Below are 15350 nucleotides of genomic sequence, written 5' to 3'. Positions count from 1 at the left end.
ATCACCACCATCACCCTCATCATCATCACCATCACCCTCATCATCACCATCATCACCCGCACCATCATCACCATCATCATCACGATCATCATCACCATCATCATCACCACCATCATCATCACCACCATCATCATCATTATCATCACCACCATCATCATCATTATCATCACCACCATCATCATCACCACCATCATCATCATCACCACCATCATCATCACCATAATCATCATCACCCTCATCATCATCACCATAATCATCATCACCCTCATCATCACCCTCATCATCATCACCCTCATCATCATCACCATCATCATCACCCTCATCATCACCATCATCACCCGCACCATCATCACCATCACCATCATCATCACCCCCATCATCACCATCATCATCACCAACATCATCACCATCATCATCATCACCACCATCACCATCATCATCACCACCATCATCATCACCACCATCATCATCACCACCACCATCATCATCACCACCATCATCATCACCACCATCATCATCATCACCACCATCATCATCACCACCATCATCATCACCACCACCATCACCATCACCATCATCATCATCACCATCACCACCACCATCATCATCACCATCACCATCATCACCACCACCATCATCATCACCATCATCACCATCACCATCACCATCATCATCATCACCATCATCATCACCATCATCATCATCACCATCACCATCATCATCATCCGATCCACAAGAGGTTTTAAAACACCCCTGTGCTCTGAGGAATAACACATATTGTAGTATTTTGAGTTCGTGAGATCATGTTATTGAGCACTTCTGGTGTTTTTTCATGGGAATGTATCCAGTGTAGAAAGAAAAACTTGTATTAAATGTGTTCATCAGTCTTTAGGGGCTGAATCACACGTTTGGATTATGTAGAACTGTGTGTCAAAGGAGCGATTGACTTCTGGGGGTGTGTTATGTTTTTGGTTTTTCATTCATCTTGTCACCCAGAACCAACGTGGCCACGAGAGACTTGTTTTTCTCTTTTAACAGTGTTGTTCATTGCAGAAAGCGTCAACATGTGAACGTTTCAATAGCCCGCGGACTTAATAATTAATGCTTTTTTTAACGGAAAATTATCGGAACACCGTTCTAGTGAATTACATTTTTTTGTTACTTGATCTTATAAAGCATTACAATGACTGGTCTCACACTTTGACTACAGGGAGACATTCAGAGAGAGAGACCCACAGGCTGCTGAATACAATGTATGAAAGACCAGTTTCTGTCTTACTAAAGATTCTTATGTCCCTTGGAGAGGAAAGTAACAGAACATAGGCTACTTTGGTTCTGGGACCTCAATAGGTGTTAGTTACAGATAATTGAAAGGATGAAACACAATAGCTGCTCAGATTGACTAAAACAACCTGTATAGCTAGAGCCTGAAGTACCGACGCTAGACATTATCTCACTCTGTATCTCGCTCTGCATCTCTCTCTGTATCTCGCTCTGTATCTCGCTCTGCATCTCTCTCTGTATCTCGCTCTGTATATCGCTCTGTATCTCTCTCTGTATCTCGCTCTGCATTGCCCCAGGTCATTATGAAGTCCAGTCCATTGACATGGTTACCGCAGGACTTTAAAAACGAGCACGACGACTTTACAGATCTCAGACTTTATAACAGTGTTATAAATATATGCAGAAATCAGATAAGATCCAGGTTCTATTAGCTTACAGAAACGGCCATAAATTAAATGCATAATCATAGTAAGATAGGAGGTCATACATCTATTAGTTTACAGAAATACCCATCAATTCCATTCAGCATACTGTATTTCATCCAAGATATTTAGGCAAATACAATATGTTGGACGCTGTTTTATGGTGTTCTTCTTTGTTTTCCCATGATTCAGCTGCCCCGCCCATAACTCACCAGAGATATTTTTTTGATACTGTAAACTTTATTCAGATTCTGTTGATTACAGCCAGACAATTTCTTCACATAAAGTGCACTAAATCCGCTGGTAACCATATATATAACTCGAGTAACGGCGTCATGCACCCCGACAATCTGAGGGGGGGGGGCGTGCCGCTCTGAACTCGTGCACCGTTTAAAACAACCACTCTGTAGCAAATGCACAAATCTTTGCTGTTCCCCTTAATCTTTTTTTTTTTGCACGCCGATCGAGTGTTCACTTATGTCTGCAACTTTGGGTCCATTTAAAGCAAAAGGTATTCCATAAACACATCCTCCTGAACCCAACTCATTCGCATGTGTTGAATTATTCATGTGTTGAATTCTTACAGGGGGAAAAAATGTTGTTATCTCTGCTGTGATTGGTTGTCATTGGTGAGGAGGATCCAAAGTTTTTTTTTTTTTTTAACATAGTGGAGCTGCCATACAGACCTGATGAGTCACTGGGGACACATAGCCAATGAGATGGCTTGCTCGTCTGACAGGTCACAACCTGAAAGACTAGATGCTTTTGTTTGCTTTCTAAAGCTCACAAAGAACCATTCCGTACCAACAAACAAGCGCACCCGAAGGTCAAACATGACCTTTATTCTTCTCTGAGAAAATATATTTCAATACAAATGTATTATTTTTTTTGTTTGATTATTGGATTTAAAGCAACACATTGTGTTTTCCTAAAAAATAACTAACCAATTTATAATGCCTTGAGCTGTTAGTTGGATTATATATATATTTAAAAAATGTACTTAACTAGGCAAGTCAGTTAAGAACAAATTCTTATTTACAATGACGGTCTACACCCAGACAATTGTGCACCGCCCTATGTGACTCCCAATCACAGCCTGGATTCGAACCAGAGTGTCTGTAGTGACGCCTCAAAGCACTGAGATGCAGTGCCTTAGACCGCTGTGCCACTCGGGAGCCAATATAGTTTTAACCCTTTAATTCAAACCAGATGACAAAAGGCTGCTGTTAACGCATTCGTTAACGCATTCGTTCTGCATACCACTTATGTGACGTGAACTCAGTGACACACAGGACAGATGTCAAGTCTTTCTAACGTGTTCCACATTCCGCACCACTACTGTACATTAGGTTACAGTGCCACCTACTGGTTACAGATGAGAATATTAGAGTTGCAACATGTCACCGCTTGGTGTATGTGATGTTTGCTAGGTGGAAATGTTAGGAGAAAATAGCCCATTCGCATCAGAGTATAGAGGCTATGGGCAAATAATACGAGTCTCTCAAACCAAGTTCGCTGCTGGAAAGGCTACCACCCAAGGGAGAGACATCTCAAATTGTAATCAGCATTAATGTACCAGCTCAGCAGAAATGTCTGCAAAGATTGAGCACAAGCTTCCCCCCCCCCCCCAAAAAAAAATCTCACTCCTAGGCTAAAAATGACGCAGCAAATTCTACCTGTGCCAGTAGCCTACGGTCGGACAATTTGCGCATACTAATAAAATACACAGCAGGAGGAGGGATCCATTCCATGACGCCACTGCATTGAATATAGCGTGATGAGCAGCTCCAGCACACCGGGCACAACTTACTCACGGAGACCACACTGACGGCCGCTGCGAGAAGTACAACATATTCCTCCAAAAAAGAAAAAAAAACGACCTCGTCTAATATTATTTTCTCCGTTTAGCCAAGAGACTGATACTGCAAAAGCACAATGGTGAGTGTTTTTCATTTGGAATGCTGACATTTTGGGGTTCAACTACACGTAAATAAATGTATTTTTTTTTAATGTTAAGCTTGCATTCTTGTTTTAACTGTCTGTTTTTATTCAACATATGTTTTCTTATTTTTTTTCTTTCTCCATTTCATTTGCAAAAAAACACAATGCAATAACCTACAGTGTCTGTGCTATCGTCGTTTCTATACCACTTGACCATTTTAACTCTTGCACGATGTTATTTTGTCTAATGGCACAGCTCCCATGCGCAGTGTTCATTCCTACCGCAAATCCCCCCGACAGACGGTTCAGGGGGTGCAGTGCAGTTTGTGTGCAACTCTGAAGAACTACAGTGACGCATCGAAAATAAACCATTACTGTCACTGAAAGGAAGAATGTCATTTTGCATTTTGCACAGAACAGAATGTCATCAGTGTAGCTAACATGTGAATTTACAATTGAAATGCATTCATTCATCATGATTATGCATTGAATCATTCTGTTCTGGGAAGATGTTTATTGAAACCCTTAAAAAAAAAAAATATCCCATTAGAACTGACCTAGAACAAACTGTAATTGCAGATATTAATTAGGATTAACTATACAGTAGTGTCAAATACTCTCTTACTATCTAGTCTTCTCTTACTAATGAAGAGAATGAGAGAATGAGAGTGAGTGAGTGAGTGAGTGATTTAGGGTGTTTCTCATTTTTTCAGTCATGCTATCAATAACGAACGTGTTGCTCTGCAGGACAGGAATTGCAGCTTTGTGGTTGTTTCAGGGTGTGTTGAGAAATCGTAGCCTACAGGAGAATCTACAGACTTGAATGGGTAAGATACAGACTGAATGGGTAAGATACAGAGTCTACAGACGGAATGGGTAGGATACAGAGTCTACAGACGGAATGGGTAGGATACAGAGTCTACAGACTGAATGGGTAAGATAGAGTCTACAGACTGAATGGGTAAGATACAGAGTCTACAGACTGAATGGGTAAGATACAGAGTCTACAAACTGAATGGGTAAGATACAGAGTCTACAGACTGAATGGGTAAGATACAGAGTCTACAAACTGAATGGGTAAGATACAGAGTCTACAGACTGAATAGGTAAGATACAGTGTCTACAAACTGAATGGGTAAGATACAGAGTCTACAGACTGAATGGGTAAGATAGAGTCTACAGACTGAATGGGTAAGATAGAGTCTACAGACTGAATGGGTAAGATACAGAGTCTACAGACTGAATGGGTAGGATACAGAGTCTACAGACGGAATGGGTAGGATACAGAGTCTACAGACTGAATGGGTAAGATAGAGTCTACAGACTGAATGGGTAAGATACAGTCTACAAACTGAATGGGTAAGATACAGAGTCTACAGACTGAATGGGTAAGATACAGAGTCTACAAACTGAATGGGTAAGATACAGAGTCTACAGACTGAATGGGTAAGATACAGAGTCTACAGACGGAATGGGTAGGATACAGAGTCTACAGACTGAATGGGTAAGATACAGAGTCTACAGACTGAATGGGTAGGATACAGAGTCTACAGACTGAATGGGTAAGATACAGAGTCTACAGACTGAATGGGTAAGATACAGAGTCTACAGACTGAATGGGTAGGATACAGAGTCTACAGACGGAATGGGTAGGATACAGAGTCTACAGACTGAATGGGTAAGATACAGAGTCTACAGACTGAATGGGTAGGATACAGAGTCTACAGACTGAATGGGTAAGATACAGAGTCTACAGACTGAATGGGTAGGATACAGAGTCTACAGACGGAATGGGTAGGATACAGAGTCTACAGACGGAATGGGTAGGATACAGAGTCTACAGACTGAATGGGTAAGATACAGAGTCTACAGACTGAATGGGTAGGATACAGAGTCTACAGACGGAATGGGTAAGATACAGAGTCTACAGACGGAATGGGTAGGATACAGAGTCTACAGACTGAATGGGTAAGATACAGAGTCTACAGACTGAATGGGTAGGATACAGAGTCTACAGACTGAATGGGTAAGATACAGAGTCTACAGACTGAATGGGTAAGATACAGAGTCTACAGACTGAATGGGTAGGATACAGAGTCTACAGACGGAATGGGTAGGATACAGAGTCTACAGACTGAATGGGTAAGATACAGAGTCTACAGACTGAATGGGTAAGATACAGAGTCTACAGACTGAATGGGTAGGATACAGAGTCTACAGACGGAATGGGTAGGATACAGAGTCTACAGACTGAATGGGTAAGATACAGAGTCTACAGACTGAATGGGTAGGATACAGAGTCTACAGACTGAATGGGTAAGATACAGAGTCTACAGACTGAATGGGTAGGATACAGAGTCTACAGACGGAATGGGTAGGATACAGAGTCTACAGACGGAATGGGTAGGATACAGAGTCTACAGACTGAATGGGTAAGATACAGAGTCTACAGACTGAATGGGTAGGATACAGAGTCTACAGACGGAATGGGTAAGATACAGAGTCTACAGACTGAATGGGTAAGATACAGAGTCTACAGACTGAATGGGTAAGATACAGAATCTAGAGACAGAATACAAAAGTTACAGAATCTAGAGACAGAATAGTTAAATTACAGAATCTAGAGACAGAATAGAAAAGTTACAGAATCTAAGATGTAATGAAGAAGCAATACCACACACACACACTAGTACTTTATCTAGTACTTTAACTAGTACTTTATCTAGTACTTTAACTACTACTTTATCTAGTACTTTAACTAGTACTTTATCTAGTACTTTAACTACTACTTTATCTAGTACTTTAACTAGTACTTTATCCAGTACTTGAAAAGTTTGATAGAGCTGGGTTTCCATCTATGAAATGTCTAGCTGGATTTTGGTGGTGACTGCCTGGTGATTACAGCAAGTTAGGAGTGAGTAAAAGTCAGGTTAATGAGACTGAGGGTTCCCCAGAAATAGCAGCCAGCTGGGCCCCTGACCTGGCAAGTGTTGCCCAAACTTGGCGACCATCTTTCCCCCCCAGTAGGCCCCTGTCCATCACTCAGTCTCCAGGGGGGGCAGCTAGAATGGGGCAGGTTTAAAAATAGTCTGTGACTAGGGCAGAGGGAATTATCACTAATCCCTAGTGGAGACAAGGATTCATACTTTTAGGACCAGTTTCCCAGACCAAGATTACACCTGTTAATGGACAAAAAAAAAGCATGCTCAGTTGTGAATCTCCATTGAAATAGCTTCTTAGTCCAGGACTAGGTTTAATCAGTATCCGTCTGGGAAAGTGATCTTTAGATGGTAGTGTCCCTGTGTGTGTCTGAATTAGGCCCATAAACTGGGTGTATCAGGAGTCAAGGCCAATACATCACTGACTCATTGTCACACAGACTTAAGTCAGACATTATTTAGTGTTATCCTGCCGTGTTCTGGTCTGTTCTCATAGATAATTGTAGGGTATTTTGATTTTTCTGGCTTCAGCAGCAGCTGATGATGAGGCAGAGGCCACATAGGGACTGAAGGCCTAGTTATGTCTCCTTGAGAAAATTATGGTTGTGTCTGAAATGGCAGCCTATCCCCTATATAGTGTCTGAAATGGCAGCCTATCCCCTATATAGTGCACTACTTTTTTACCAGCACGTTATGGGCCCTGGTCAAAAGTAGTGTACAAAATAGGGAATAAGGTGCCATTTGTGACGCAGCCATAGTTGTCCTGGATGGAACTGCAGAGCTGAGCCAAAAGCCTGACCTTGCAGTTTTGAAATGCAGTCAGAGAGAGGAGAGGATGACAGTTATTTCAGTAAGTTCTTGGCTGGTCATTATCTCTGCAGCAAGCACCCATTTCTGTCTCAACTCCTCCTCTCCTGCTGCTGGTCGTTATCTCTGCAGCAGGCACCCATTTCTGTCTCAACTCCTCTTCTGCTGCTGGTCGTTATCTCTGCAGCAGGCAGCCATTTCTGTCTCATCTCCTCTTCTGCTGCTGGTCGTTATCTCTGCAGCAGGCAGCCATTTCTATCTCTTCTCCTCCTCTGCTGCTGGTCGTTATCTCTGCAGCAGGCAGCCATTTCTGTCTCTTCTCCTCTTCTGCTGCTGGTCGTTATCTCTGCAGCAGGCAGCCATTTCTGTCTCAACTCCTCTTCTGCTGCTGGTCGTTATCTCTGCAGCAGGCACCCATTTCTGTCTCATCTCCTCTTCTGCTGCTGGTCGTTATCTCTGCAGCAGGCAGCCATTTCTGTCTCATCTCCTCTTCTGCTGCTGGTCGTTATCTCTGCAGCAGGCAGCCATTTCTGTCTCAACTCCTCATGTTTGTCAAGGCTCTGAATACCATAGGATAACATACTGTGTGTCCCAAATATACTGTGTGTTTCTATATAGGTCACTATTAGGGCGTATGACTGACAGACTACCCTGTCTTGTAATGAACCTGTCTGGCCACCTAGACATCAACAGATTCTGGCAGTTTGAACTCAGTCACCTTGTAAAGTAAACACTATAAACATGATTCATTCCAGTAATATCTTTCCTTATATTTCTCATGCAACAAATAGATACTTACAGTATGTGTACTAAGCAACATATGATAACTGGAAAACAACAATGTGCCCATAATGTAGACATTCATTGGCTGTGATTCAATGTGGCGTAGTACTGAAGCAGGACTTTCCCATAGTAGCAGTTTGAAATGGAACAGTCGCATTTCCTTCACTCCGTCATTTCCTGCAATTTCTTAGCGATGAATGATTAACCAGTGGAAGCAATTAAAAATGAAAACCACTGTTCTGAACTAATATTCATACCAAAAAATGTGAGGGTCCGTAGACACATCGACTACATAGCTCCACATCTATAGTACACAAGTCTTTTATATCCTGCACTACACAATTAGATAGAACATGGTTAGCTAGCTACGTTATGCTAGCTACGTTACGCTAGCTACGTTATGCTAGCTACGTTGCGTTGCGCTAGCTACGTTATGCTAGCTACGTTGTTTTACGCTAGCTACGTTATGCTATCTACGTTAGGCTAGCTACGCTAGCTACGTTAGGTTACGATAGCTACGTTACGTTCAGCTGTATTGCAGAAAAAATATCTTCAATCAATGCTTTAGCTAGATTCTTTACATCCTCTGGGTTACACCAGATCACAGCCTGGTTCGCTGGTTTGCTCAGAAGTCCCTAAAACATTAAACAACACAAATTACAATTCATACAAATGTGGAAAGCCCATATCTCAAGATAAATGTATAGCTAGTCAGATTACAGATGTAACTCTATTCTACATCAAGTAGCTCATGCCAGCAGAAAATTTGATTTAAAAAACACTTAAAAAACACCTTATGGAACAGCGGGGACTGTGAAGCAACACAAACATTGGCACAGACACATGCACACACACACACGATAACATACACACTATACATAGACATGTATTTAGTACTGTAGATATGTGGTAGTGGTGGAGTAGGGACCTGAGGGCACACAGTGTGTTGTGAAATCTGTGAATGTATTGTAATGTTTTAAAAATTGTATAAACTGCCTTAATTTTGCTTGACCCCAGGAAGAGTAGAGCTGCTTTGGCAGGAACTAATGGTGATCCATAATAAATACAAATACAGATAGCTTGTTAAATAGCGTTTTTCTTAAATTAACTTTGACAACAAACAAAAAAAAGCATACTGGTCAGTCTCTACATTAACTAATATATTCCTCTTAACTGTACATTTTTGTTGCATGATTCGTTATGAAGTTATAATTACTTATATTAACTTCCATCCTAGTATTTTTTTCCAGCCATTATTCTCGAAGCAACTCTCCAGGGTTGGGTCGCAGAGCATCATGGGAGTTTGGGGGAAACACGCGATAGAAAGTCTGCATCTCGATTCGCTTCGTTTGGAGCGCCAACTAGAGGGCTTAAAAGGCACTACACCTCGCTCAAACTTTAATTAGGGTGATTGGGATTGAGCCAAATCTGCTTAGGGAGAGGCTAATTCAAACAAGGTATAAGAAGGAAAATATACATTTATATACGTTGATTCATGGGTCCCGTACAAGGAGCCTGTTGTACCCATAGAAGAGTAGCAAAGGGTAGCTGCCCTTCTCCTCCTGTAGAGTGACTTAAACAGGAGTTCCAACAACAGCTGCAGCAACTGTCTGTCTTCCCCCCCTCTCTCTCTCTCCCTCCCATCTGTCTCTCTCTACACCACCCCTCTCGCTCTCTCTACACCCCCCCTCTCCCCCCCTCGCTCTCTCGCTCTCTCTCTTTCTCTCTCTCCCTCCCCCTCTCTCTCTCTTTCTCTCTCTCCCTCTCTTTCTCTCTCCCTCCATCTCTCTCTTTCTCTCTCCCCCTCTCTCTCTTTCTCTCTCCCTCCCCCTCTCTCTCACCCTCCCATCTCTCACCCTCCCTCCCCCTCTCTTTCTCTCTCCCTCCCCTCTCTCTCACCCTCCCATCTCTCCCCCTCTCTCTCTTTCTCTCTCTCTCACCGTCCCATCTCTCACCCTCCCTCCCCTCTCTCTTTCTCTCTCTCCCTCCCCCTCTCTCTCTCTCTCTACACCCCCGCCCTCCCTCTCTCTCTCTCTCTCTCTCTCTCTACACCCCCGCCCTCTCTCTCTCTCTCTCTCTCTCTCTCTCTCTCTCTCTACCCCCGCCCTCTCTCTCTCCATATTTGTTACCTTCTGTTTCTGATTCTCTGTTTCCACCTAGTGGGGACTACATTCAAATCTCTGGGATGACACAAAACTAATCATCATATGGGCATATACACGGACCAACAATTAGGAACAACTCCCTAATATGGACTCTACAAGGTGTCGAAGGCGTTCCACAGGGATGCTGACCCCATGTTGATTCCAATGCTTCTCACAGTTGTGTCCAGTTGGCTGGATGTCCTTTGGGTGGTGGACCATTCTTGATACACACGGGAAACTGTTGACCATGGAAAAACCCAGAAGCGTTGCAGTTCTTGACACAAACCAGTGCACCTGACACCTACTATCGTACCCCGTTCAAAAGCACTTACATTTTTTGTCTTGCCCATTCACCCTCTGAATGGAACACATACACAATCCATGTCTCAATTGTCTCAAGGCTTAAAAATCCTTCTTTAACCCGTCTCCTCCCCTTCATCTACACTGATTGAAGTGGATTTAACAAGTGACATCAATAAGGGATCATAGCTTTAACCTGGATTTACCTGGTCAGTCTCTATGTCATGGAAAGAGCAGGTGTTCTTAATGTTTTGTACCCTCAGTGTATCATAATAATTTACACACATGGTGTCACACAGACGATACACATCTGAATTCTTGGACCTCTTAGACCACACTGTGTTATCCTCCATGTGGTCAGGTGTTATCACTGTCTATTTCATTCACATTGTCTCTTCTCCTTCTCTCCCCGTCTCTCTCAACAGCGTGAGTGTATCTCTGTTCACGTGGGCCAGGCTGGAGTCCAGATGGGTAACACCTGTTGGGAGCTGTACTGCCTGGAGCATGGGATCCAGCCGGACGGACAGATGCCCAGTGACAAGCCCACAGGTAACCTCGACGACTCCTTCACCACCTTCTTCAGCGCCACGGGCACCGGGAAGTACGTGCCACGCGCCATCTTCGTCGACCTGGAACCCACCGTTATCGGTAAGATGTTTGTCTTTTTACAGAAACTTTTATCCTTTTGAAAAACATTTCAACATTTACGAGGCATCTACTAAAGCAGATCTCAGATGTTCCAGTGCATTCCATTTCTAAATGTGTACACAACATCATCCACTGGTATCTGGTCTTCTCTCCATATAGAAAAATACTGTTTTCTCTTTCTCCAGATGAGGTGAGGACAGGTACCTATCGCCAGCTGTTCCACCCTGAGCAGCTCATCTCAGGCAAGGAAGATGCTGCCAACAACTACGCCCGCGGTCACTACACCATCGGCAAGGAGATCATTGACTCCGTCCTGGACAGGATCCGTAAACTGGTAAGACTGCTTGAAGAATGAATTGTTGACAATTAGAGACATGATATGATAAACAAGAAGCTTTTCTCCCATAACCCTCGTAACCCATAACCCCCGTAACCCATAACCCCCGTAACCCATAACCCTCGTAACCCATAACCCCCGTAACCCATAACCCCCGTAACCCATAACCCTCGTAACCCATAACCCCCGTAACCCATGACCCTCGTAACCCATAACCCTCGTAACCCATAACCCCGTAACCCATAACCCTCGTAACCCATAACCCCCGTAACCCATAACCCCCGTAACCCATAACCCCCGTAACCCATAACCCCCGTAACCCATAACCCCCGTAACCCATGACCCTCGTAACCCATAACCCTCGTAACCCATAACCCTCGTAACCCGTAACCCATAACCCTCGTAACCCATAACCCCCGTAACCCATAACCCTCGTAACCCATAACCCTCGTAACCCATAACCCCTGTAACCCATAACCCCCGTAACCCATAACCCCCGTAACCCATAACCCTCGTAACCCATAACCCCCGTAACCCATGACCCTCGTAACCCATAACCCTCGTAACCCATAACCCTCCTAACCCTGCGTTATTCCCAATATCATTTGATAACGGTTGAACCATCAAAATAAAAAGGGGGAGAATAGACAGCCTTGTGGTACACCACTGTTGATGTTATACTGAACTAAATTAGAAGCGCAACATTTCAATTCAAAGATTTTACTGAGTTACAGTTCATATAAGGAAATCAGTTCGGCCCTAATCTATGGATTTCACGACTGGGAACACAGATACCTTTTTTTTTTTTAAGTAAGGGCTTGGATCAGAAAACCAGTCAGTATCTGGTGTGACCACCATTCACCTAATGCAGTGTGACACATCTCCTTCGCATAGAGTCGATCAGGTTGTTGATTGGCCTGTGGAATGTTGTCCCACTCCTCTTCAATGGCTGTGTGAAGTTGCTGGATACTGGCGGGAACTGGAACACGCTGTCGTACACGTCGATCCAGAGCAACCCAAACATGCTCAATGGGTGACATGTCTGGTGAGTATACAGGCTATGGAAGAACTGGGACATTTTCAGCTTCCAGGAATTGTGTACAGACCCTTGAGACATGGTTGTTGTGCATTATCATGCTGTAACACGAGGTGATGGCGGTGGATGAATGGCACAACAATGGACCTCAGGATCTCATTGCGGTATCTCTGTGCATTCAAATTGCCATCGATAAAATGCAATTGTGTTCGTTGTCCGTAGCTTATGCCTACCCATATCATAACCCCACCGCCACCATGGGGCACTCTGTTCACAGCATTGACATCAGCAAACCGTTCACCCACACGACACCGTACACATGGTCTGCGGTTGTGAGGCCGGTTGGACATACTGGAAAAATTTTCTAAAATGACGTTGGAGGCGGCTTGTGGTAGAGAAATTAACATTCAATTCTCTGGCAACAGCTCTCGTGGACATTTCTGCAGACATTTTAGAGGAGCCTTCTATTGTTCCCAACACAAGGTGCACCTGTGTAATGATCATGCTGTTTAATCAGCTTCTTGATATGCCACACCTGTCAGGTGGATGAATTATGTTGGCAAAGGAGAAATGCTCACTATCAGGGATGTAAACAAATTTGTGCACAACATTTGAGGGAAATAAGCTTTTTGTTCATATGGAAAATGTCTGGGATCTTTTTATTTCAGCTCATGAAACACGGGACCAACACTTTACATGTTGCGTTTTATATTTTTGTTCAGTGTAAATTGCCCCTAAATTCATAGTGTCTGATAATTCTGTGTTGATGTGCTGGTCTGATAGGCTGTGTTGATGTGCTGGTCTGATAGGCTGTGTTGATGTGCTGGTCTGATAGGCTGTGTTGATGTGCTGGTCTGATAATTCTGTGTTGATGTGCTGGTCTGATAGGCTGTGTTGATGTGCTGGTCTGATAGGCTGTGTTGATGTGCTGGTCTGATAGGCTGTGTTGATGTCTCCCTCAGGCTGACCAGTGCACTGGTCTCCAAGGTTTCCTGGTTTTCCACAGCTTCGGGGGAGGCACTGGCTCTGGTTTCACCTCCCTGCTGATGGAACGTCTGTCTGTCGACTTCGGCAAGAAGTCTAAGCTTGAGTTTGCCATCTATCCAGCTCCCCAGGTGTCTACAGCTGTGGTGGAGCCCTACAACTCTATCCTGACCACCCACACCACCCTGGAGCACTCTGACTGTGCCTTCATGGTGGACAATGAGGCCATCTATGACATCTGTCGTAGGAACCTCGATATTGAGCGTCCCTCATACACCAACCTCAACAGGCTGATCAGTCAGATCGTCTCCTCCATCACTGCCTCCCTGCGTTTCGATGGAGCCCTGAATGTTGATCTGACAGAGTTCCAGACCAACTTGGTGCCCTACCCCCGTATCCACTTCCCTCTGGCTACCTATGCCCCAGTCATATCCGCTGAGAAGGCCTATCACGAGCAGCTGTCAGTCGCTGAGATCACCAATGCCTGCTTCGAACCGGCCAATCAGATGGTGAAGTGTGACCCTCGTCACGGCAAATACATGGCCTGCTGTCTCCTGTACCGTGGCGACGTTGTTCCCAAGGATGTCAATGTAGCGATCGCTGCCATCAAAACCAAGAGGAGCATCCAGTTTGTGGACTGGTGTCCCACTGGCTTCAAGGTGGGTATCAACTACCAGCCCCCTACGGTGGTTCCTGGAGGAGACCTGGCCAAGGTCCAGAGGGCCGTGTGCATGCTGAGTAACACCACAGCCATCGCTGAGGCCTGGGCACGTCTGGACCACAAGTTTGACCTGATGTATGCCAAAAGAGCCTTCGTGCACTGGTACGTTGGTGAGGGCATGGAGGAGGGAGAGTTCTCTGAGGCCAGAGAAGACATGGCAGCCCTGGAGAAGGATTATGAAGAGGTGGGCATCGACTCGTTTGAGGAGGAGGAAGAAGGAGAAGAGTATTAAACAACGAATTTGCTGGTTTGGTTCCGGACCAAGGTTAATTGCCAAATGAGTCCAAAGGAGCCGTCAAATATTTTGGTTATTGTATCTTAATTATTAAACTGTATTTAATTTGTATGTCGTTGACACTGAATTTAATATCCATATCATGAAATTCCACATCTTAGACAATTTAGAAATGAAAAATTGCTGTAACACTGAAAAGTTACCCCTTTTCTTTGATTTGAAGAATACTGTTGCCTTGCCAATGTTTTCCTTTTTTTACTGAGTTATTCTAAATCAACGTTTTATTGACGGCTAAATCAGAAGTTGTACAGGAACATGCTAGTTTTTTATAATGAGGCCCTCATCCATAATGTCCTAGCTCAATAAAGTTATCCTCAAAATATATCGCTTTATTCTTCTTTATTCACACCCTACGACACCATGACTTGATTAGATGTTGCAATTAGTGTGTTTTACTGTAGCCAAGGCTTTAAATTACCAGCAAGGATACTTTATGAATGAATACAGTTGGCTAAATGCTAATTAGCCCCTAGTATATTATCCTACCGGTATTCTGGCTTTTTGATTACTGCTATCAATGTTGGATTTATTAACTCATCTCAGCCTTCATAAATGTGTAGGATTTATGTTTGGGGCTAATTAGATCATTCGATATCCACTTGGCGGCTTCAGAGCGAAGTGGTATCGCATAAAGGTGCCCGCATACTAGATTTGGTTTATTTCAAGTATGCCTCGCATACTCCATTAAAAGACATTCGCTTGAAAAACT

The 15350-nt window shown here is 43.7% G+C and overlaps 1 protein-coding gene across 1 annotated transcript; it reads left to right on the top strand.

Annotated features, from left to right (window-relative positions):
- Positions 1 to 3528: 3528 nt before the first annotated feature.
- LOC120064058 (tubulin alpha chain-like) lies at positions 3529 to 14949 on the top strand. Its single transcript, XM_039014383.1, has 4 exons — positions 3529 to 3644; positions 11046 to 11268; positions 11454 to 11602; positions 13604 to 14949. Exons 1-4 carry the CDS (start codon positions 3642 to 3644, stop codon positions 14576 to 14578), a joined length of 1350 nt encoding a protein of 449 aa, XP_038870311.1. The 5' UTR covers positions 3529 to 3641; the 3' UTR covers positions 14579 to 14949.
- Positions 14950 to 15350: the final 401 nt, after the last annotated feature.

The sequence above is a fragment of the Salvelinus namaycush genome, chromosome 19, assembly GCF_016432855.1.
Source record: "Salvelinus namaycush isolate Seneca chromosome 19, SaNama_1.0, whole genome shotgun sequence".
Taxonomy (NCBI): Eukaryota; Metazoa; Chordata; class Actinopteri; order Salmoniformes; family Salmonidae; genus Salvelinus; species Salvelinus namaycush.
Note: the sequence above shows the minus strand (reverse complement) of the source record. Positions and strands in the feature narration are given on the sequence as shown.

Bases quoted from the DNA above. Each gene is read 5' to 3' on its own strand.
- LOC120064058 (XM_039014383.1), top strand. The intron at 11,269-11,453 runs GTAAGATGTTTG...CTCTTTCTCCAG, and splicing joins CCTGGAACCCACCGTTATCG to ATGAGGTGAGGACAGGTACC. The intron at 11,603-13,603 runs GTAAGACTGCTT...TGTCTCCCTCAG, and splicing joins TGGACAGGATCCGTAAACTG to GCTGACCAGTGCACTGGTCT.